The sequence below is a fragment of the Stomoxys calcitrans genome, chromosome 5 (assembly GCF_963082655.1).
Source record: "Stomoxys calcitrans chromosome 5, idStoCalc2.1, whole genome shotgun sequence".
Lineage (NCBI taxonomy): Eukaryota > Metazoa > Arthropoda > Insecta > Diptera > Muscidae > Stomoxys > Stomoxys calcitrans.
The window spans coordinates 32,821,544-32,846,815 of record NC_081556.1 but is presented as its reverse complement, the minus strand read 5'-3'; the positions used below and the strand labels follow the sequence as shown (position 1 = coordinate 32,846,815).

General features: G+C 33.8%; 2 protein-coding genes across 9 annotated transcripts in view; one reads left to right on the top strand and one right to left on the bottom strand.

Annotated features, from left to right (window-relative positions):
- LOC106096378 (serine-rich adhesin for platelets) overlaps positions 1-17,564 on the top strand; it is a 276,685-nt gene extending 259,121 nt beyond the window's left edge. For all 8 annotated transcript variants that reach the window (XM_013264094.2, XM_013264098.2, XM_013264096.2 and 5 more), the window contains 2 exons: positions 17,142-17,259; positions 17,336-17,564. In XM_013264094.2, coding sequence (XP_013119548.1) covers positions 17,142-17,259; positions 17,336-17,366 — 149 coding nt within the window. In that variant the 3' untranslated portion in view covers positions 17,367-17,564. The remainder of the gene's footprint in view (positions 1-17,141; positions 17,260-17,335) is intronic.
- Positions 17,565-17,721: 157 nt separating this feature from the next.
- On the bottom strand, positions 17,722-24,557 carry LOC106096355 (tRNA pseudouridine(38/39) synthase). The gene is made up of 7 exons (XM_013264059.2): positions 24,203-24,557; positions 23,881-23,972; positions 23,482-23,816; positions 23,120-23,421; positions 22,806-23,051; positions 18,075-18,223; positions 17,722-18,008 (listed from the first exon to the last, which is right to left on the bottom strand). Exons 1-7 carry the CDS (start codon positions 24,514-24,516, stop codon positions 17,923-17,925), a joined length of 1,524 nt encoding a protein of 507 aa, XP_013119513.2. The 5' UTR covers positions 24,517-24,557; the 3' UTR covers positions 17,722-17,922.
- Between the last annotated feature and the right edge of the window lie 715 nt (positions 24,558-25,272).

Below are 25,272 nucleotides of genomic sequence, written 5' to 3'. Positions count from 1 at the left end.
CACCCGGAGAAAGATTGGTAAAACAAGTAAAAGCGTGCTAAGTTCGGCCGGGCCAAATCTGGGAACCCACCACCATAGATTCTGCAAAAAATGCATACATAAATTTAGTTAAAGAACATAATTTTATTCTACATACCAAACTTCTGTCAAACCAACAAAAGTTAAATCTTCTAGGAATTGAACAAGGATGATCTAGAGACCGCTTTACATGGAAGCTATATCAGGTTATAGACAGATTTGGAGCGTATTTGGCAGAGTTGTTGGAAGTCGTAATGAAATACCACCTGCAAAATTTCAGCCAAATCGGACAAATATTGCGGCTTGCAAGCGCTCAAGAAATCGAATCGGGAGATCGGTTTATACGAGAGCTATATCAGGTTATAGACCGATGTGGACCGTACTTTGCACAGTTATTGAAAGTCATGACAGAACACTGCATGCAAACTTTCAGCCAAATCGGACAAAAATTGCAGTTTGTAAGGGCTCGAAATGAAATCTTGAGATCGGTTTATATGGGAGCTATATCTAAACCTGAACCGATATAGCCCAATTGTGATCTACATCGAAATTAAGTATCTGTGCAAAATTTCAAGCGGGTAGCTTTACGTGTTCGATCGCTATCGTGATTTCAACAGCTAGAACGACTCAGAGCGTCGAGGCGATCAAAAATATATACTTTATGGGGTCTTCGACGAATATTTCGAGGTGTTACAAACGGAATGACTAGATTAGTATACCCCCATCCTATGGTGGTGGGCATAAAAACGTGCGCATTTCAGTGCCATACAGTACACCGAAGGAAAATTTGATATTGTATGGTACCAATGATATTGATAGTGACGCAAAACCGTAAATTAATACCAAAATAATACCATATGGTATTAATAACGCTTTACATAGTACATACCAGTATTGTTTTGATATTTATTTACTATCAATACCGTTTTCGTTCGGTGTATTAATAGTAAAGCAATATGGCAACAAAACAATACCGTATGGTATTGATGAAATATAAAATTATTAGTATTAGTTTGGTACTAGACTAGATAACCGATCTGCCCACAGGCTGGAACTTTGAGGTCTAATCTCGTGGGGTTCATCGCTGTCACGAGAAGCTTAGCTGCGAGCTACCAGGCTCGTCCACAGGTTGCGGATAGTGGAATGGTCCATACATAATCCGCGGACAATGAGGGGTATCGAGAGTCTCAGTGAGAGGACGGGCTGCATCGGCTCTTGATAAATACTGAGTGCCTAAGAGGCTCAATATGGCAATGCGAGTAATTGTCGCCTTGAAATAACCAATGCCAACCTGTTTCTTCGGCGATCGGTCTTTTCCACCGGAATGAGCTTGCTCACTTACAGGAGCTTGACGAGGATCGCAACCTCCACCTGACAACGTGGCTACAACAACAACCGAACTGGTATTGCTTTTATTGCCAAAATGTTATTGGTTTTAATACCAAACCGTTGTTGATTTTAATACCAAACCGTTATTGAATATGCCACCCCCTAATAAACCAAAATAAAAATCCATTGAAAATAATTTTTATTTTATTTCCATTATTTAGGTTTATAATTATAATTACAAAAATAATTTTAAACCATGACCAACTTCGATTCTTAGTATTCATCAATTGATTCTATATCCATTGATTCCCAGAAGTGGTTTTCATAATGGCAAAGTGCAGACTAGGCAAGGACATCGGGGGGCTTATTACATTTCACTATTTTAAATTTCACCGAAATCAGATAATACTGGCATCAATTATGGGCTCAAGACCCTATAGAGGGTCAATATGGCAGCTAGGTCTACATATAGTCCGATGGGGACGATGTTTGGCATGGATGTTAAGGTAGTTAGTATTACCCGCTATTCCAAATGTCGTCGAAATCTGATAATTATTGCTATATATACAAAAACAAAATCGATGGAAAATTTTCAATAAAACGATTAATTTAAAATAAAAAAAATTATAAAACATTAATTGATTCTTATTTTATTTATTTAATGAATACCTACACAACAAGATTAAGTCTCATAGTTATAGTGCAGGCTTATAAGAACAATCATATTTCCTTCTTAAGAAATAATGAAACAATTTTTCTTAAGAAATAATAATTGATTCAATCATTTTTTAATTTAATGTGAATTTTTATACCCTCCACCATAGGATGGGGTTATACTAATTTCGAAATATGCGTCTAAGACTCCATAAATAAATGTTTGCACATTTCGTTTAAGAATGACTTCCAATAACTGTGCCAAGTATAGTGTACATCAAAACACAACCTGATATAGCCGCCATATTAACCGATCTCCCGATTAGACTTCCTGAGCTTCTAGAGGTCGCAATTCTTATCCAATTTGGTTAAAATTTTGTGACTTTTAACAGCCATGACAATTACGGTCCATATCGGTCAATATCTTGATGTAGCTCTTATATACATATATATTGAAAAAGTCATTCAAAGAACAAATAAGATTCATTCAAATTTTGGGATTTCGGAAAACCAAAAGCGAATGCTTTGAAATCTGAAGTGGAATCATAAAATAAAGAGCAAGACTTTATATTATCACTTGATTTTTTTGCATTTTTCGAGCAAAGGGGGTAGACTTTTAAATATTTCCAATTTTTGATGCTCCAAAATTCTTTGAGTTGAGTATACACTAGTGAAGTAAATGACGAAAAATGAGGTTTAAAACCATCCCCGAATTCTCCTTTTTTTAAACACACCAAAAACCGAATTCGAAAATGCTGTAACTTTTTCTTTTTCCTTAAATTCAAAAAAACGAAAGCCCCCCACGATATCGTTAGATTCGTGAGGAAAATCTCTTTCCGTAGTGGTGCTAGATGAAGGAATACTGTAAAGTTTTCTATGAGAAACATTGCAAAAAGCAAAATTTTTTAGGCGTAAAAATTCAAGGTGTTTTTTCGAATTTCGAATATTTTCCAGCACTCCGCAGATCGAAATTCGAAGACGATTCGTAAAATAATCAGATTTACTTAAAATTTGACATTTTATTTTTTTTTGCATTTTTTTAGCAAAGCTAACCCCTTAGAAAAATTTCAATTTTTGATGCGAAAAAAATTTTCGAGTTGAGTATAAAGCATTGAAGATTATGGCAAAAAACTCGGTTTATTTTCCAGCATTCCGCAGTTCGAAATTCGAGGACGATTCGTAAAATAATCAGATATACTTAAAATTTGACATTTTATTTTTTTTGCATTTTTTTAGCAAAGCTAACCCCTTAGAAAAATTTCAATTTTTGATGCGAAAAAAATTTTCGAGTTGAGTATAGAGCATTGAAGATTATGGCAAAAAACTCGGTTTAGCGCAACTCCTATGTTTTTTCTTCAAAAAACAAGCTCAAAATCGCATAATTGATATCCAAAAAACGCAAAAAAATCTACGTGAGTTTGAAATTGCTATAACTTCCTTAGTTTTGTAAACCTCAATATTCTAAGGACACCGTTGGATTCGTGAAGAAAATCTCTTTCCGTAGTGGTGCTAGATGAAGGAATAGTGTAAAGTTTTCTATGAGAAACATTGCAAAAAGCAAAATTTTTTAGGCGTAAAAATTCAAGGTCGTTTTCAAGGTCAAACACGCTGTAACTCCTTCATTTTTTCGAATTTCGAATATTTTCCAGCATTCCGCAGATCGAAAATCGAAGACGATTCGTAAAATAATCAGATTTACTTAAAATTTGACATTTTATTTTTTTTGCATTTTTTTAGCAAAGGCTAACCTCTAGAAAAATTTCAATTTTTCATGCGAAAAAAATTTTCGAGTTGAGTATAAAGCATTGAAGATTATGGCAAAAAACTCGGTTTAGCGCAACTCCCCATGTTTTTCTTCAAAAAACAAGCTCAAAATCGCATAATTAATATCCAAAAAACGCAAAAAAATCTACGTGAGTTTGAAATTGCTATAACTTCCTTAGTTTTGTAAACCTCAATATTCTAAGGACACCGTTGGATTCGTGAAGAAAATCTCTTTCCGTAGTGGTGCTAGATGAAGGAATAGTGTAAAGTTTTCTATGAGAAACATTGCAAAAAGCAAAATTTTTTAGGCGTAAAAATTCAAGGTCGTTTTCAAGGTCAAACACGCTGTAACTCCTTCATTTTTTCGAATTTCGAATATTTTCCAGCATTCCGCAGTTCGAAATTCGAGGACGATTCGTAAAATAATCAGATATACTTAAAATTTGACATTTTATTTTTTTGCATTTTTTTAGCAAAGCTAACCCCTTAGAAAAATTTCAATTTTTGATGCGAAAAAACTTTTCGAGTTGAGTATAGAGCATTGAAGATTATGACAAAAAAAAAACGGTTTAGCGCAACTCCTATGTTTTTTCTTCAAAAAACAAGCTCAAAATCGCATAATTGATATCCAAAAAACGCAAAAAATCTACGTGAGTTTGAAATTGCTATAACTTCCTTAGTTTTGTAAACCTCAATATACTAAGGACACCGTTGGATTCGTGAAGAAAATATCTTTCCGTAGTGGTGCTACATGAAGCAATACTGTAAAGTTTTCTATGAAAAACATTGCAAAAGGCAAACTTTTTTAGGCGTAAAAATTCAAGGTCGTTTTCAAGGTCAAACACGCTGTAACTCCTTCATTTTTTCGAATTTCGAATATTTTCCAGCATTCCGCAGTTCGAAATTCGAGGACGATTCGTAAAATAATCAGATATACTTAAAATTTGACATTTTATTTTTTTTGCATTTTTTTAGCAAAGCTAACCCCTTAGAAAAATTTCAATTTTTGATGCGAAAAAACTTTTCGAGTTGAGTATAGAGCAAAAAAATCTACATGAGTTTGAAATTGCTATAACTTCCTTAGTTTTGTAAACCTCAATATTCTAAGGACACCGTTGGATTCGTGAAGAAAATCTCTTTCCGTAGTGGTGCTAGATGAAGGAATAGTGTAAAGTTTTCTATGAGAAACATTGCAAAAAGCTAAATTTTTTTAGGCGTAAAAATTCAAGGTCGTTTTCAAGGTCAAACACGCTGTAACTCCTTCATTTTTTCGAATTTCGAATATTTTCCAGCATTCCGCAGATCGAAATTCGAAGACGATTCGTAAAATAATCAGATTTACTTAAAATTTGACATATTATTTTTTTTTGCATTTTTTTAGCAAAGGCTAACCCCTTAGAAAAATTTTAATTTTTGATGCGAAAATAATTTTCGAGTTGAGTATAGAGCATTGAAGATTATGGCAAAAAACTCGGTTTAGCGCAACTCCTATGTTTTTCTTCAAAAAACAAGCTCAAAATCGCATAATTGATATCCAAAAAACGCAAAAAAATCTACATGAGTTTGAAATTGCTATAACTTCCTTAGTTTTGTAAACCTCAATATTCTAAGGACACCGTTGGATTCGTGAAGAAAATCTCTTTCCGTAGTGGTGCTAGATGAAGGAATAGTGTAAAGTTTTCTATGAGAAACATTGCAAAAAGCTAAATTTTTTAGGCGTAAAAATTCAAGGTCGTTTTCAATGTCAAACACACTGTAACTCCTTCATTTTTTCGAACTTCGAATATTTTCCAGCATTCCGCAGATCGAAATTCGAAGACGATTCGTAAAATAATCAGATTTACTTAAAATTTGACATTTTATTTTTTTTTGCATTTTTTTAGCAAAGGCTAACCCCTTAGAAAAATTTCAATTTTTGATGCGAAAAAAATTTTCGAGTTGAGTATAAAGCATTGAAGATTATGGCAAAAAACTCGGTTTAGCGCAACTCCTATGTTTTTCTTCAAAAAACAAGCTCAAAATCGCATAATTAATATCCAAAAAACGCAAAAAAATCTACGTGAGTTTGAAATTGCTATAACTTCCTTAGTTTTGTAAACCTCAATATTCTAAGGACACTGTTGGATTCGTGAAGAAAATCTCTTTCCGTAGTGGTGCTAGATGAAGGAATAGTGTAAAGTTTTCTATGAGAAACATTGCAAAAAGCAAGCTTTTTTAGGCGTAAAAATTCAAGGTGTTTTTTCGAATTTCGAATATTTTCCAGCACTCCGCAGATCGAAATTCGAAGACGATTCGTAAAATAATCAGATTTACTTAAAATTTGACATTTTATTTTTTTTTGCATTTTTTTAGCAAAGCTAACCCCTTAGAAAAATTTCAATTTTTGATGCGAAAAAAATTTTCGAGTTGAGTATAAAGCATTGAAGATTATGGCAAAAAACTCGGTTTAGCGCAACTCCTATGTTTTTTCTTCAAAAAACAAGCTCAAAATCGCATAATTGATATCAAAAAACGCAAAAAATCTACGTGAGTTTGAAATTGCTATAACTTCCTTATTCTAAGGACACCGTTGGATTCGTGAAGAAAATCTCTTTCCGTAGTGGTGCTAGATGAAGCAATACTGTAAAGTTTTCTATGAAAAACATTGCAAAAGGCAAACTTTTTTAGGCGTAAAAATTTAAGGTCCTTTTCAAGGTCAAACACGCTGTAGCTCCTTCATTTTTTCGAATTTCGAATATTTTCCAGCATTCCGCAGTTCGAAATTCGAGGACGATTCGTAAAATAATCAGATTTACTTAAAATTTGACATTTTATTTTTTTTGCATTTTTTTAGCAAAGGCTAACCCCTTAGAAAAATTTCAATTTTTGATGCGAAAAAAATTTTCGAGTTGAGTATAAAGCATTGAAGAATAGGGCAAAAAAACTCGGTTTAGCGCAACTCCTATGTTTTTTCTTCAAAAAACAAGCTCAAAATCGCATAATTGATATCCAAAAAACGCAAAAAATCTACGTGAGTTTGAAATTGCTATAACTTCCTTAGTTTTGTAAACCTCAATATTCTAAGGACACCGTTGGATTCGTGAAGAAAATCTCTTTCCGTAGTGGTGCTAGATGAAGGAATAGTGTAAAGTTTTCTATGAGAAACATTGCAAAAAGCAAAATTTTTTAGGCGTAAAAATTCAAGGTCGTTTTCAAGGTCAAACACGCTGTAACTCCTTCATTTTTTCGAATTTCGAATATTTTCCAGCATTCCGCAGATCGAAATTCGAAGACGATTCGTAAAATAATTAGATTTACTTAAAATTTGACATTTTATTTTTTTTTGCATTTTTTTAGCAAAGGTTAACCCCTTAGAAAAATTTCAATTTTTGATGCGAAAAAAATTTTCGAGTTGAGTATAGAGCATTGAAGATTATGGCAAAAAACTCGATTTAGCGCAACTCCTATGTTTTTTCTTCAAAAAACAAGCTCAAAATCGCATAATTGATATCCAAAAAACGCAAAAAAATCGATGTGAGTTTGAAATTGTTATAACTTCCTTAGTTTTGTAAACCTCAATATTCTAAGGACACCGTTGGATTCGCGAAGAAAATCTCTTTCCGTAGTGGTGCTAGATGAAGGAATAGTGTAAAATTTTCTATAAGAAACATTGCAAACAGCAAAATTTTTTAGGCGTAAAAATTCAAGGTCGTTTTCAAGGTCAAACACGCTGTAACTCCTTCATTTTTCGAATTTCGAATATTTTCCAGCATTCCGCAGATCGAAATTCGAAGACGATTCGTAAAATAATCAGATTTACTTAAAATTTGACATTTTATTTTTTTTTTGCATTTTTTAGCAAAGGCTAACCCCTTAGAAAAATTTCAATTTTTTAAGCGAAAAAAAATTTTCGAGTTGAGTATAGAGCATTGAAGATTATGGCAAAAAAATAGGTTTAGCGCAACTCCTATGTTTTTTCTTCAAAAAACAAGCTCAAAATCGCATAATTAATATCCAAAAAACGCAAAAATTTCTACGTGAGTTTGAAATTGCTATAACTTCCTTATTTTTGTAAACCTAAATATTCTAAGGACACCGTTGGATTCGTGAAGAAAATCTCTTTCCGTAGTGGTGCTAGATGAAGGAATAGTGTAAAGTTTTCTATGAGAAACATTGCAAAAAGCAAAATTTTTTAGGGGTAAAAATTCAAGGTCGTTTTCAAGGTCAAACACGCTGTAACTCCTTCATTTTTTCGAATTTCGAATATTTTCCAGCATTCCGCAGATCGAAATTCGAAGACGATTCGTAAAATAATTAGATTTACTTAAAATTTGACATTTTATTTTTTTTTGCATTTTTTAGCAAAGGCTAACCCCTTAGAAAAATTTCAATTTTTTAAGCGAAAAAAATTTTCGAGTTGAGTATAAAGCATTGAAGATTATGGCAAAAAACTCGGTTTAGCGCAACTCCTATGTTTTTCTTCAAAAAACAAGCTCAAAACCGCATAATTGATATCCAAAAAACGCAAAAAATCTACGTGAGTTTGAAATTGCTATAACTTCCTTAGTTTTGTAAACCTCAATATTCTAAGGACACCGTTGGATTCGTGAAGAAAATATCTTTCCGTAGTGGTGCTAGATGAAGGAATAGTGTAAAGTTTTCTATGAAAAACATTGCAAAAGGCAAACTTTTTTAGGCGTAAAAATTTAAGGTCCTTTTCAAGGTCAAACACGCTGTAGCTCCTTCATTTTTTCGAATTTCGAATATTTTCCAGCATTCCGCAGTTCGAAATTCGAGGACGATTCGTAAAATAATCAGATTTACTTAAAATTTGACATTTTATTTTTTTGCATTTTTTTAGCAAAGGCTAACTAACCCCTTAGAAAAATTTCAATTTTTGATGCGAAAAAAATTTTCGAGTTGAGCATAAAGCAGTGAAGATTAGGGCAAAAAACTCGGTTTAGCGCAACTCCTATGTTTTTTCTTCAAAAAACAAGCTCAAAATCGCATAATTAATATCCAAAAAACGCAAAAAAATCTACGTGAGTTTGAAATTGCTATAACTTCCTTATTTTTGTAAACCTAAATATTCTAAGGACACCGTTGGATTCGTGAAGAAAATCTCTTTCCGTAGTGGTGCTAGATGAAGGAATAGTGTAAAGTTTTCTATGAGAAACATTGCAAAAAGCAAAATTTTTTAGGCGTAAAAATTCAAGGTCGTTTTCAAGGTCAAACACGCTGTAACTCCTTCATTTTTTCGAATTTCGAATATTTTCCAGCATTCCGCAGATCGAAATTCGAAGACGATTCGTAAAATAACCAGATTTACTTAAAATTTGACATTTTATTTTTTTTTTTTGCATTTTTTAGCAAAGGCTAACCCCTTAGAAAAATTTTAATTTTTGATGCGAAAAAACTTTTCGAGTTGAGTATAGAGCATTGAAGATTAGGGCAAAAAATAGGTTTAGCGCAACTCCTATGTTTTTTCTTCAAAAAACAAGCTCAAAATCGCATAATTGATATCCAAAAAACGCAAAAAAACTACGTGAGTTTGAAATTGCTATAACTTCCTTAGTTTTGTAAACCTCAATATTCTAAGGACACCGTTGGATTCGTGAAGAAAATCTCTTTCCGTAGTGGTGCTAGATGAAGGAATAGTGTAAAGTTTTCTATGAGAAACATTGCAAAAAGCAAAATTTTTTAGGCGTAAAAATTCAAGGTCGTTTTCAAGGTCAAACACGCTGTAACTCCTTCATTTTTTCGAATTTCGAATATTTTCCAGCATTCCGCAGATCGAAATTCGAAGACGATTCGTAAAATAATCAGATTTACTTAAAATTTGACATTTTATTTTTTTTTGCATTTTTTTAGCAAAGGCTAACCCCTTAGAAAAATTTTAATTTTTGATGCGAAAAAAATTTTCGAGTTGAGTATAGAGCATTGAAGATTAGGGCAAAAACTCGGTTTAGCGCAACTCCTATGTTTTTTCTTCAAAAAACAAGCTCAAAACCGCATAATTGATATCCAAAAAACGCAAAAAATCTACGTGAGTTTGAAATTGCTATAACTTCCTTAGTTTTGTAAACCTCAATATTCTAAGGACACCGTTGGATTCGTGAAGAAAATATCTTTCCGTAGTGGTGCTAGATGAAGGAATAGTGTAAAGTTTTCTATGAAAAACATTGCAAAAGGCAAACTTTTTTAGGCGTAAAAATTTAAGGTCCTTTTCAAGGTTAAACACGCTGTAGCTCCTTCATTTTTTCGAATTTCGAATATTTTCCAGCATTCCGCAGTTCGAAATTCGAAGACGATCCGTAAAATAATCAGATTTACTTAAAATTTGACATTTTATTTTTTTTTTGCATTTTTTTAGCATAGGCTAACTCCTTAGAAAAATTTCAATTTTTGATGCGAAAAAATTTTCGAGTTGAGTATAGAGCATTGAAGATTATGGCAAAAAACTCGATTTAGCGCAACTCCTATGTTTTTTCTTCAAAAAACAAGCTCAAAATCGCATAATTGATATCCAAAAAACGCAAAAAAATCGATGTGAGTTTGAAATTGTTATAACTTCCTTAGTTTTGTAAACCTCAATATTCTAAGGACACCGTTGGATTCGTGAAGAAAATCTCTTTCCGTAGTGGTGCTAGATGAAGGAATAGTGTAAAATTTTCTATAAGAAACATTGCAAACAGCAAAATTTTTTAGGCGTAAAAATTCAAGGTCGTTTTCAAGGTCAAACACGCTGTAACTCCTTCATTTTTCAAATTTCGAATATTTTCCAGCATTCCGCAGATCGAAATTCGAAGACGATTCGTAAAATAATCAGATTTACTTAAAATTTGACATTTTATTTTTTTTGCATTTTTTAGCAAAGGCTAACCCCTTAGAAAAATTTCAATTTTTGATGCGAAAAAAATTTTCGAGTTGAGTATAAAGCATTGAAGATTATGGCAAAAAACTCGGTTTAGCGCAACTCCTATGTTTTTTCTTCAAAAAACAAGCTCAAAACCGCATAATTGATATCCAAAAAACGCAAAAAATCTACGTGAGTTTGAAATTGCTATAACTTCCTTAGTTTTGTAAACCTCAATATTCTAAGGACACCGTTGGATTCGTGAAGAAAATATCTTTCCGTAGTGGTGCTAGATGAAGGAATAGTGTAAAGTTTTCTATGAAAAACATTGCAAAAGGCAAACTTTTTTAGGCGTAAAAATTTAAGGTCCTTTTCAAGGTCAAACACGCTGTAGCTCCTTCATTTTTTCGAATTTCGAATATTTTCCAGCATTCCGCAGATCGAAATTCGAGGACGATTCGTAAAATAATCAGATTTACTTAAAATTTGACATTTTATTTTTTTTGCATTTTTTTAGCAAAGGCTAACCCCTCAGAAAAATTTAAATTTTTGATGCGAAAAAAATTTTCGAGTTGAGTATAAAGCATTGAAGATTAGGGCAAAAAACTCGGTTTAGCGCAACTCCTATGTTTTTTCTTCAAAAAACAAGCTCAAAATCGCATAATTGATATCCAAAAAACGCAAAAAATCTACGTGAATTTGAAATTGCTATAACTTCCTTAGTTTTGTAAACCTCAATATTCTAAGGACACCGTTGGATTCGTGAAGAAAATATCTTTCCGTAGTGGTGCTACATGAAGCAATACTGTAAAGTTTTCTATGAAAAACATTGCAAAAGGCAAACTTTTTTAGGCGTAAAAATTTAAGGTCGTTTTCAAGGTCAAACACGCTGTAACTCCTTCATTTTTTCGAATTTCGAATATTTTCCAGCATTCCGCAGTTCGAAATTCGAAGACGATTCGTAAAATAATTAGATTTACTTAAAATTTGACATTTTATTTTTTTTTTTGCATTTTTTTAGCAAAGGCTAACCCCTTAGAAAAATTTCAATTTTTGATGCGAAAAAAATTTTCGAGTTGAGTATAAAGTATTGAAGATTATGGCAAAAAACTCGATTTAGCGCAACTCCTATGTTTTTTCTTCAAAAAACAAGCTCAAAATCGCATAATTGATATCCAAAAAACGCAAAAAAATCGATGTGAGTTTGAAATTGTTATAACTTCCTTAGTTTTGTAAACCTCAATATTCTAAGGACACCGTTGGATTCGCGAAGAAAATCTCTTTCCGTAGTGGTGCTAGATGAAGGAATAGTGTAAAATTTTCTATAAGAAACATTGCAAACAGCAAAATTTTTTAGGCGTAAAAATTCAAGGTCGTTTTCAAGGTCAAACACGCTGTAACTCCTTCATTTTTCGAATTTCGAATATTTTCCAGCATTCCGCAGATCGAAATTCGAAGACGATTCGTAAAATAATCAGATTTACTTAAAATTTGACATTTTATTTTTTTTGCATTTTTTAGCAAAGGCTAACCCCTTAGAAAAATTTCAATTTTTTAAGCGAAAAAAAATTTTCGAGTTGAGTATAGAGCATTGAAGATTATGGCAAAAAAATAGGTTTAGCGCAACTCCTATGTTTTTTCTTCAAAAAACAAGCTCAAAATCGCATAATTAATATCCAAAAAACGCAAAAATTTCTACGTGAGTTTGAAATTGCTATAACTTCCTTATTTTTGTAAACCTAAATATTCTAAGGACACCGTTGGATTCGTGAAGAAAATCTCTTTCCGTAGTGGTGCTAGATGAAGGAATAGTGTAAAGTTTTCTATGAGAAACATTGCAAAAAGCAAAATTTTTTAGGGGTAAAAATTCAAGGTCGTTTTCAAGGTCAAACACGCTGTAACTCCTTCATTTTTTCGAATTTCGAATATTTTCCAGCATTCCGCAGATCGAAATTCGAAGACGATTCGTAAAATAATTAGATTTACTTAAAATTTGACATTTTATTTTTTTTTTGCATTTTTTAGCAAAGGCTAACCCCTTAGAAAAATTTCAATTTTTTAAGCGAAAAAAATTTTCGAGTTGAGTATAAAGCATTGAAGATTATGGCAAAAAACTCGGTTTAGCGCAACTCCTATGTTTTTTCTTCAAAAAACAAGCTCAAAACCGCATAATTGATATCCAAAAAACGCAAAAACTCTACGTGAGTTTGAAATTGCTATAACTTCCTTAGTTTTGTAAACCTCAATATTCTAAGGACACCGTTGGATTCGTGAAGAAAATATCTTTCCGTAGTGGTGCTAGATGAAGGAATAGTGTAAAGTTTTCTATGAAAAACATTGCAAAAGGCAAACTTTTTTAGGCGTAAAAATTTAAGGTCCTTTTCAAGGTCAAACACGCTGTAGCTCCTTCATTTTTTCGAATTTCGAATATTTTCCAGCATTCCGCAGTTCGAAATTCGAGGACGATTCGTAAAATAATCAGATTTACTTAAAATTTGACATTTTATTTTTTTGCATTTTTTTAGCAAAGGCTAACTAACCCCTTAGAAAAATTTCAATTTTTGATGCGAAAAAAATTTTCGAGTTGAGCATAAAGCAGTGAAGATTAGGGCAAAAAACTCGGTTTAGCGCAACTCCTATGTTTTTTCTTCAAAAAACAAGCTCAAAATCGCATAATTAATATCCAAAAAACGCAAAAAAATCTACGTGAGTTTGAAATTGCTATAACTTCCTTATTTTTGTAAACCTAAATATTCTAAGGACACCGTTGGATTCGTGAAGAAAATCTCTTTCCGTAGTGGTGCTAGATGAAGGAATAGTGTAAAGTTTTCTATGAGAAACATTGCAAAAAGCAAAATTTTTTAGGCGTAAAAATTCAAGGTCGTTTTCAAGGTCAAACACGCTGTAACTCCTTCATTTTTTCGAATTTCGAATATTTTCCAGCATTCCGCAGATCGAAATTCGAAGACGATTCGTAAAATAACCAGATTTACTTAAAATTTGACATTTTATTTTTTTTTTTTGCATTTTTTAGCAAAGGCTAACCCCTTAGAAAAATTTTAATTTTTGATGCGAAAAAAATTTTCGAGTTGAGTATAGAGCATTGAAGATTAGGGCAAAAAATAGGTTTAGCGCAACTCCTATGTTTTTTCTTCAAAAAACAAGCTCAAAATCGCATAATTGATATCCAAAAAACGCAAAAAATCTACGTGAGTTTGAAATTGCTATAACTTCCTTAGTTTTGTAAACCTCAATATTCTAAGGACACCGTTGGATTCGTGAAGAAAATATCTTTCCGTAGTGGTGCTAGATGAAGGAATAGTGTAAAGTTTTCTATGAAAAACATTGCAAAAGGCAAACTTTTTTAGGCGTAAAAATTTAAGGTCCTTTTCAAGGTTAAACACGCTGTAGCTCCTTCATTTTTTCGAATTTCGAATATTTTCCAGCATTCCGCAGTTCGAAATTCGAAGACGATCCGTAAAATAATCAGATTTACTTAAAATTTGACATTTTATTTTTTTTTTGCATTTTTTTAGCATAGGCTAACTCCTTAGAAAAATTTCAATTTTTGATGCGAAAAAATTTTCGAGTTGAGTATAGAGCATTGAAGATTATGGCAAAAAACTCGGTTTAGCGCAACTCCTATGTTTTTTCTTCAAAAAACAAGCTCAAAATCGCATAATTGATATCCAAAAAACGCAAAAAATCTACGTGAGTTTGAAATTGTTATAACTTCCTTAGTTTTGTAAACCTCAATATTCTAAGGACACCGTTGGATTCGTGAAGAAAATCTCTTTCCGTAGTGGTGCTAGATGAAGGGATAGTGTAAAGTTTTCTATGAGAAAAATTGCAAAAAGCAAAATTTTTTAGGCGTAAAAATTCAAGGTCGTTTTCAAGGTCAAACACGCTGTAACTCCTTCATTTTTTCGAATTTCGAATATTTTCCAGCATTCCGCAGATCGAAATTCGAAGACGATTCGTAAAATAATCAGATTTACTTAAAATTTGACATTTTATTTTTTTTTTGCATTTTTTTAGCAAAGGCTAACCCCTTAGAAAAATTTCAATTTTTGATGCGAAAAAAATTTTCGAGTTGAGTATAGAGCATTGAAGATTATGGCAAAAAAATCGGTTTAACGCAACTCCTATGTTTTTTCCTCAAAAAACAAGCTCAAAATCGCATAATTGATATCCAAAAAACGCAAAAAAATCGATGTGAGTTTGAAATTGCTATAACTTCCTTAGTTTTGTAAACCTCAATATTCTAAGGACACCGTTGGATTCGTGAAGAAAATATCTTTCCGTAGTGGTGCTAGATGAAGGAATAGTGTAAAGTTTTCTATGAGAAACATTGCAAAAAGCAAAATTTTTTAGGCGTAAAAATTCAAGGTCGTTTTCAAGGTCAAACAGGCTGTAACTCCTTCATTTTTTCGAATTTCGAATATTTTCCAGCATTCCGCAGATCGAAATTCGAAGACGATTCGTAAAATAATCAGATTTACTTAAAATTTGACATTTTATTTTTTTTGCATTTTTTTAGCAAAGGCTAACCCCTTAGAAAAATTTCAATTTTTGATGCGAAAAAAATTTTCGAGTTGAGTATAGAGCATTGAAGATTATGGCAAAAAAATCGGTTTAACGCAACTCCTATGTTTTTTCCTCAAAAAACAAGCTCAAAATCGCATAATTGATATCCAAAAAACGCAAAAAAATCGATGTGAGTTTGAAATTGCTATAACTTCCTTAGTTTTGTAAACCACAATATTCTAAGGACACCGTTGGATTCGTGAAGAAAATCTCTTTCCGTAGTGGTGCTAGATGAAGGGATAGTGTAAAGTTTTCTATGAGAAAAATTGCAAAAAGCAAAATTTTTTAGGCGTAAAAATTCAAGGTCGTTTTCAAGGTCAAACACGCTGTAACTCCTTCATTTTTTCGAATTTCGAATATTTTCCAGCATTCCGCAGATCGAAATTCGAAGACGATCCGTAAAATAATCAGATTTTTACTTAAAATTTGACATTTTATTTTTTTTGCATTTTTTTAGCATAGGCTAACTCCTTAGAAAAATTTCAATTTTTGGTGCGAAAAAAATATTCGAATTGAGTATAGAGCATTAAAGATTATGGCAAAAAACTCGGTTTAGCGCAACTCCTATGTTTTTTCTTCAAAAAACAAACTCAAAATCGCATAATTGATATCCAAAAAACGCTAAAAAATCGATATGAGTTTGAAATTGCTATAACTTCCTTAGTTTTGTAAACCTCAATATTCTAAGGACATCGTTGGATTCGTGAAGAAAATCTCTTTCCGTAGTGGTGCTAGATGAAGGAATAGTGTAAAGTTTTCTATGAGAAACATTGCAAAAAGCAAACTTTTTTAGGCATAAAAATTCAAGGTCAAACACGCTGTAACTCCTTCATTTTTTTTGAATTTCGAATATTTTCCAGCATTCCGCAGATCGAAATTCGAAGACGATTCGTAAAATAATCAGATTTACTTAAAATTTGACATTTTATTTTTTTTGCATTTTTTTAGCATAGGCTTAGAAAAATTTCAATTTTTGATGCGAAAAAAATTTTCGAGTTGAGTATAGAACATTGAAGATTATGGCAAAAAAATCGGTTTAGCGCAACTCCTATGTTTTTTCTTCAAAAAACCAGCTCAAAATCGCATAATTGATATCCAAAAAACGCAAAAAAAATCGATGTGAGTTTGAAATTGCTATAACTTCCTTAGTTTTGTAAACCTCAATATTCTAAGGACTCCGTTGGATTCGTGAAGAAAATTTCTTTCCGTAGTGGTGCTAGATGAAGGAATAGTGTAAAGTTTTCTATGAGAAACATTGCAAAAAGCAAACTTTTTTAGGCGTAAAAATTCAAGGTCGTTTTCAAGGTCAAACACGCTGTAACTCCTTAATTTTTTCGAATTTCGAATATTTTCCAGCATTCCGCAGATCGAAATTCGAAGACGATTCGTAAAATAATCAGATTTACTTAAAATTTGACATTTTATTTTTTTTGCATTTTTTTAGCAAAGGCTAACCACTTAGAAAAATTTCAATTTTTGATGCGAAAATAATTTTCGAGTTGAGTATAGAGCATTGAAGATTATGGCAAAAAAATGCGTTTCATCTTGATCCCTAAGTTGTTTCTTCAAAATAAAGTCTCATATTTGGTATTTAAAATCTGCCAAAAAATCTTTGCGATTCAGAAATTGCTGCAACTTCTTAAGATTTTCGAAATTCTAAAACGCATCATTGGATTCCAGATGTAAGGCTTTTTCCATAGCGGTGTTAACTTTCAAAAAAATCTGTTGCAATTTTGTAAAAATAAACAAAACTCTTTTCCCTAATGAGAAGATACCGAATTCGAAAATATTTCGAAGTAAAAAAAGCATGTATTCATTAGAGAGCTTATATTCTTTCCGCAATACCGCTGTTTTTGAAGCAATATTTCACCGTTTTCTTTAAAATTTTGCAAATGTTATTTTTTTTCAAAATTCTTGTTGTTGTTTGGTTATTAATAACTTTTTCTATTTGCAGGTGATGAAATTACTGAAATCAATGGTACTTCTGTACAGGGAATGAGTCATGCCGAAACCATTGCATTGTTCAAAAATGTGCGCGAAGGGCCTATTGTTCTTAAAGTTTTGCGCAGAAAGTAAGTCATAGAGAATAATAAATTTTTGCCTTTATAACAAAAAAATAATTGAATTTATATCTTTTTTATTTGGCAGACTACAAAAGGCCAAATCCATGGGAGCTTGAAACTGAATTAACAAAATAAATGTGTATAGATCTAACTTAAATTTTTCTCTATTTACATTGTTCTTTGTTAAATTGAAATATTGTTAAAATATTTGCGAATTCTTCATAATGTTAAGCATGTTTTGTAGTAATACAAACCCTTATACTAATAACAACTTATTTATACAGAAACCAAGAGATCATCTTTTTAATCGTAAGTATTAAGTTTTATTTATAAGTTTAATAATGAAACTACTCTATGTAAAGTTCAGTAATTACTAATGTTGAATAGAACAAAAAAAAAAAAAAACAAAACAAAACTAAAACGTACAAATATTAATTCATTGAAACTCTAAAATTAAATTTAGAAAAAAAATCTGTTGCAAAGATAACATATGAAACAATTTATTATTGTTAAATTAAATGTATGTATGTACTCTTTTAAGATTTTAAATTTATTTGAATTGTATAATTAATAAATTACAATGTTGAATGTTAAACCAACGACTACGTTTTGTTGTTTTAATATAAACCCCACTCAATAATAAACTGAATAGGGCGTCTTTGTACAACGCTTTTATTGATCTGCTGCTTCTGTTTTCTCTCCAGTAACTATTAAACGTTGTTTTTTTACAAAATGCTCAATGCGATTTTCCAAACTCTCTGAAAAGTTTATAAAGCTTTTAGTTAAAGATAAAACTTGATTGTAAGAAGTTTGAGTACACTTACCACATCTCTTACGCGTCAATAACTTTTGATATTGCCGAGGCTTAACACAATCCTGAAGCAGTAAAACTTGCGACTGCACGGTGGTAGTTTTGAATTCATTCTCCAGCAAATTTTCCAAATTATGTAAAACATTACGAATCATGGTCGATCTAATTAAGGATACAGAAAAAATCAAAGAAGTTTGAGAAATATTGAATAAAAATGAAATTGTTGCGCTTTGGTTGTTTGTTTGTTAGTTTGTTTGTCTGTTCCATATAGACTCAAAAACGGCTGAACAAATTTTCATGAAATTTTGAAAATAGGGTCTGCAAATGCAAATTTTGCCCATGAACATTCCACTAAGGAACAGGGGCAAACTTCTCACACATCAATGAGTGCAGTCCGATTCAAGTTTAAGCTCAATGATAAGGGGCCTCCTTTTTATAGCCGAGTCCGAACGCATGCCACAGTGGGACATCTCTTTCGAGAGAAGTTTTACATGCATAGTAACTCACAATTCTTGCCAGCATTAGTACCTCACAAATGTTGCCAGCGTCATAGGCAGACATGCTAACCTCTGCGCTTCGGTGGTACTACATTTTTTTAAATCCGAAGGGAGGGCGGACCCTTCCCCATGCCCTCATTTTCGAAAATACAAGATCTCGGAATTCGAAAATTTTGTATACCACCTTATCCTCCCCTTACGCTAAAAAACGTACAATCTCGGAAATACGTTGAGCGATTTAAGCGAAATTTGGTTTTTTTATAATAACTTAAAATCGAAAATTTGGTATCCTTATTTAAGGTGGGGGATATGTAGGGGGCCGCCCCACCTCCAAAACCCACCAAATGGAAATATAAAACAAAAACGAGGAAAGCGTTGTGCAAAATTTTGGCAAGATTGATCAAACAATGCGTTTGCAGAAGCTTTTGGGGTGAAAACTGTCTATATACATATATAACAGCTATTTCTAAATCTGGGCCGATTTCTATGAAATTCACCAGTAATATCGAGAGTCATAAGAAAGTCCTTACTGCAAAATTTCGAAAGAATCCATTTAAAACTGAACACCTTCTTGCAATATTTCTCAAAATCGAACGAACATATATATGGGAGCTATACCAAATCTGAACAGATTTCGAGCAAACTTCTCAGATACTGTGGCAGTCGTCGAGGAAAGCGTTTTGCAAAATTTTGGCAAGATGGGTCAATAAATGCGCTTGCTGTGACTTTAGAAGTTAAAATCGGGCGATATATATGTATGAGAGTTATTTCTAAATCTGAACCGATTTCCATGAAATTCACCAGTAATGTCGAGAGTCAAAAGAAAATGCTTCCTGCCAAATTTTGAGAAAATCCGTTTACAAAATACCATTTTATTGCAATATTACTGCAAATCGGACGAACATATATGGGAACTACATCTAAATCTGAACTGATTTCGAGCAAACTTCTCACATACTGTGACAGTCGTCGAGGAAAGCGTTGTTCGAAGTTTTGGGAAGATTGGTCAATAATCGCGCTTGCAGTGGCTCTAGGAGTGAAAATCGGGGGATATATATATGAGAGCTATATCTAAAACTAAACCGATTTCCATAAAATTCACCAGCAATGTCGAGAGTCATAAAAAAATCGTTCCTGCCAATTTTCAAAAGAATCGGTTAACAAATTACCATTTTTTGCATTATTACTGAAAATTGGGTCAACATTTGTATGGGAGCTATCTCCAAATCTGAACCGATTTTTTCCAATTTCAATAGGCTTCGTCTCTAGGCCGAAAAACATGGCTGTAACGATTTTTAAGACGATCGGCTGAAAAGTGCGACCTGTACTTTGTACACAAATTAACATGGAGAGACGGACAGACAGATAGACGGACATAGCTAAATCAAATCAGAAAGTGATTCTGAGTCGATCGGTAGACTTATGAAAGGGTCGATCTCTCTTTCTTTTTGGTGTTACAAACAAATTCACTAAGTTATAATGCCCTGTACCACAGTAGTGACAATATGTGATATTTGAGACTAGAGCACGAATCTGATATTTGGGGTCCGCTTCATCGCCATTCCGAACATATATACCGACCATAGCAATATTAGGCTCAAATGAAAGGTATTTGGAAGAAGAGCACCAATATGATATCCACATTGGGGCGAAATATCTGAAAGGACGTAGCAGCACACCCAAACAGGATTTATTTCCTGACCGTGCCAGTATAAGGCTCAAATAAAATAAGTAAGTAAAAGAAGCGCAGCGGAGCAGGCCCTGTCCAGCGTTATAATTTTAAAACACTTTATGCCCTATTCTATTCTAACATCGTTTTTCATCAATAATCATCTAGATAAACATTCGAATCGGTCCATAACCTTATATAGCAAAATTTCGCCCAGGGAAATGTGTAGTCAATGACCTTCAACATCTTAACATAGTTGGCCTGAATCGGTCTATAACCGTAAAAAGCTCTCATATAGCTTCCTTACAATTTGATTTCTTCATCCTCCTCAGGAAGCAATTCTTACCTAAATATTAAAAAAAAACCATGGGATTTTTTCCTCCCATTGTACTTTTTAGTTCCTGTCTATCATATCCCTATGAGAACACGAAGAAAATGTTCAGCAGTGATTAACCCATCTTTAAAATGGCGTAATTTGTGAAATAAATGGACTGGTCAGGCTTCAGGGACCATTCGGAAGACATATTTCGCCGACAACTACCCACTTCAGATGTTTGCAGTGCAGCGACGGTTCTCCGTAGCTAATGAACGTGATTAGCTCCGCTGAACCAACCTTAACAGCATAGGGATAAATTAACTTATTCAGGAGAATAGTTGGTCACTGAACGCAAACGGAAAAAATGGTTTGAGCCATGATTGATGGGCGTCCACCGCCCATATAGCCAAGTGGGTTATACATGGCCTGGGGCGAACAAAAGGGAACCTCTAGATCAAGCAGCGGTCGAAAAAGCCTTCACATTAGTGGACGCGGGGAAGAGCTACGGAGTGAATTCCGCTCTTGGAGAACAACCGTCACTCACATCACCTGAAGAGGTTAATCTCTCTTTTGGCGAACCAGCGTATTTCTGGCAGATAAAGCAGCCTAAATTCCTGCTTGGACTATGATTAATGACAACGTGTAGGATGTGTGACCCGCCTTCAATCTGGGAACACACGTAACACGACACCTGTTAATATGTTCAGCCTCTCCTGCTTAACGAGGGTACAGGGTTGTTGTTGTTGTAGTAGCAGTGTGTGGTACACTGAAGCGGCAGCCCTTGCCGATGAAGGAATTCATCGGGTCAATCCGGTACATACAACCGGCTGCCATGGGATTGTACAGGGTAATAGGGCATTGCTGTTCTGTGGGGAATGGGGAAGCCTCTGTTGGGCCATTTTCGTTCTAACATCTTTGCATCTTTGTGCGGCAGATGTGGCGCGACCAAAAGCGCTCTCAGACTATTGGCGCACAATTTGTTAAACGCTGAGGATGCGGCGCGACAAGGTGACGTGTGTCGTGTGGTCCCTGATCACAATCTACCGGAATGTAATTGAGCCAGAACTACACTGGTTTGCCGGGGGAGGTCAATTCCTTCAGGTGCATGTAGATCTACCTTAAGGCTTCTGGGCGGCAGATATCCATCCACAAGATGATGATTTAAATGGTCTCTGCGATGACAGGCCAAAAGGTATTGCTTAAACAGCATGTAGTTATGTGTTCGCACTGGTAGGATCTTTGTCTCCTGATGGAGGTGGTCCACATGAGAGGAGACAGCCGGTCGCAGTTCAAAGGGCGGGATTCTGACAAGTCAGAATCTTATTCCACTGAGTGTCATAGAGCTGACGAGACCACACTGGCGCTGCATGACATAGTTGACTCAATGAAACTCTAGCCGATGAGAGCTTTTTCTGGTTCACATGGCTCTTATCCTCGTTGTTGTTGGAGCTACATTTTTGTATGTGGAAGTAGCAAGTTCCGGTCCATAGGACCGATTGCCCTGGGAACGTCATGGCCATCGATTATTAAAAGACGCCAATACCTCGCCTTGTCATATCGAGTATCATATGCACTCAGCATTTAAGTAGGAACCCGGCATCTCACTGAGACTCTCCACTCGATATCGCTGATTTTCTGCGACTGCAATGGAAACTATTCAGTATACGAAGCATCCACAGCCTGTGGACGCGCACAGTAGCTCCTCTTCATTATATGCGTTGGTTCTTTCCCGTTATTTTCTATATTTTGTCTTTTACTGTATTTTTTATACTTTCCTCACTTCTACCTAACCCTTAACCTTTGAACCTTACTTTCTTAATATTCCCATCCAGATTTAAACCTATACCCTCAACGTCATTACCAAAGAAACCATACCCTACTCCAAGGTGGCTTCCTTCTCACTTTTTTTGAGTTTTTCTGCTATGTGAAAGGTATTTACGGAAGTTATGGACACCATATGCAAATAGTTCGTTACTAGTGAAGTTAAGAAAACGTGCTACTCCACTATACCTCAATGCTAAATCTCAGATATTCTTGCCCCAATAGTGACCGCTATTTAGGAGTAGACTAAGAATATGTCAACCTATTTAGGCCTAAGAATCTGAACTCGTCATATACGCGATTCAGTGTGAATCATATTTACTTAATTACTCCTGCTGTGAAAATACCTATAATGCATCAGGTTTATCGTTGCATTTAGAAACACTTTCACAGTGAACCTTAACGAAGATCTGCAATTGTATTTAAGTATATATTACTTACTTTATACTAAATTGTGTCCATTCGCTTTGCACGTTCTCAATAAGTTTTTGTAAATTTTCTTCATTATATATCCAATGACCAATATCAGAGACCTCATTGCTCTCTACTGGTGCTTCAGCCGGTTCACTCATAATACCTTCCATTTCCATAGTTGGCTCCTCATCCAAACGACGACAAGTCTTGTCACGAAAATCACATTGAAAAAGGTTTAAAGGTAAACCTATGGCAGGTGTATATTGGGGTTTACTGTAATAAAAAAATACAAAATAAAATCTACAGAGAATATACGCTTCCAAAGTTTTTTTTTACTATACCAAGGGTTCTTCTCTACATCCAATAACTCGGTTATCACCTCAGGATCTTCTTTGGATTGACCGATTAATAGCGAAATAGCCATTATGCAACGAATTTGATGCCAAAGAAAAGCGTTTGCTTTTATCTCCAAAAAATACATGGAGTAGCCACTTTTATATTCATCCTTACCATTGGGACATGCATGTACACTGGCCGATTGAAGATTTCGCATATAATTGGTAACACCATTATGAACATCCATTTTACAAAAATTACGAAAATCCCCATGAGTTTGAAGGAGGTTACAAGCCCTTTGCATAGCCTAGAAAAGCTAAAAAGTGAAATTGTCTTTTAACATTTGATGTTGCATTACAAGTTATACCTCAATATTCAAATCACCGTGAGGAAAGTAATAACGATAGGTCCTGCCAATACAATCAAAACGGGCACTGTAAACAGGACTGCGCAAGGGCATCCAAGCTATGCATTGAATATTTTTGGGTAAAATACGATTTAAAAGGCCACAATAGTCTATTTCCTTTTTAAGACAATTTTCATCCCATTGTTGCTCTGGAGGAAATTTGCTACGTAGATCTATGGATATCACCTGGCAAAAGGCACTGACCTCCTTGTCAGTACGCCCACATCGGTGATAGTTGGAAGAATTGCGAGATTCTATAAGGCAAGCTCGGGTTAGGGCTCTAAACAGATGATATTCTGCAAAAAGGAGAGGTGAGTATTATTTTTATTCTGCAATACCTTATACTATGGCATAAACTACCAATAGTGGCATTGGAATCTTCCTGACAAGCAAAGCCCTGATAGTCCCATCCGAAATAAAGAAATTTCATTAAAACATGGCGTTTGAAGCATCTGCAAAATTAATAATTGTAATGAAATCATAACTCATAGGGTGGTAAATATCTTCTGTCTTGCAGCCACAAGTTCGATAAGGAAGACGTTCAATATGTAGCATGTGATTAAAATAAAGACCGAAACCATTGTCGTACAATCGTCATGTACGATACCATCTCCTGTTGGTACAACAGGTATTAAGGTCAAAAACGTAGAACATGTGTGTATGTTCCAAAATGAACTCATACTTGCTAAAATCGAACTGCCTCTTTTTGTCCTTTTTGCCTGACTGACTTGTCATATCGTCTCTGAGGGTTTGTTGATCCTTATCCTCTTCATGAGTTCTTATTGTGCATTGGTCATTGAGTTTATTTAATTCTTCAACTAAATCATTATTCTTATTATCCTCGGCGCTAAGTTTTTTATTCAAAATATTTTTGAGTTGGAAATTGTAGGCCTCCAGTTGTATAATTTTGTCAATTAATTCACTCTTTGGTAACTTTTCCAATTCTTCCCTTGGCAGGCCTTTTACTCGTTTATTAATTTGTATTTTTGCAGACATTTTTAATAAATGTCTACAGCACTACAGCGTTTATGAGAGAAATAAATTTTTTTTTTTTGGACTTTAATCGAAATGGCAGAGTACGACTCTATATGCCAGGTTGTACTTCCGAAGTTGGTGTCCCCACCAACTGTAAATTAAAACACGTGTATTAAAAATACAGAATTAAAACCAATGTACAGTTATAACTGTACTGTGTATAACGATGACTAAGCATCGAATCCCGAAGCGTCCGCTTCAGACGAATTCTAAATGCAAAGTGGAGAAATAAATAATGAATGTTTTTGTTTACAAAATGGAATTGCACATGTGTTCTTCTTCTTCTTGATTGTCATTCAGTTAGAACTGATTACAAAAGTCAGTCAAAAAGTACTAAAACTTTAAATATATAACGCATAACGACTCTACCTTGTTTTTATTGGGTTGCCCAAAAAGTAATAAAGTAAATGCAAATTTAATAAAACTTAGAATGAACTTTAATCAAATATACTTTTTTTACACTTTTTTTCTAAAGCAATCTAAAAGTAACAGCTGATAACTGACAGAAGAATGAATGCAATTACAGAGTCACAAGCTGTGAAAAAATTTGTCAACGCCGACTATATGAAAAATCCGCAATTACTTTTTGCGCAACCCAATACATTATGGCCGGTACGTAGTTCTAGAGACATTCATCTTATTCTCAAAAGCTTAATGCAGATTTGAAATAGATTCATTTTTTTCTAAGAAATGTAGTTATTTATGCATTTGGCTCTC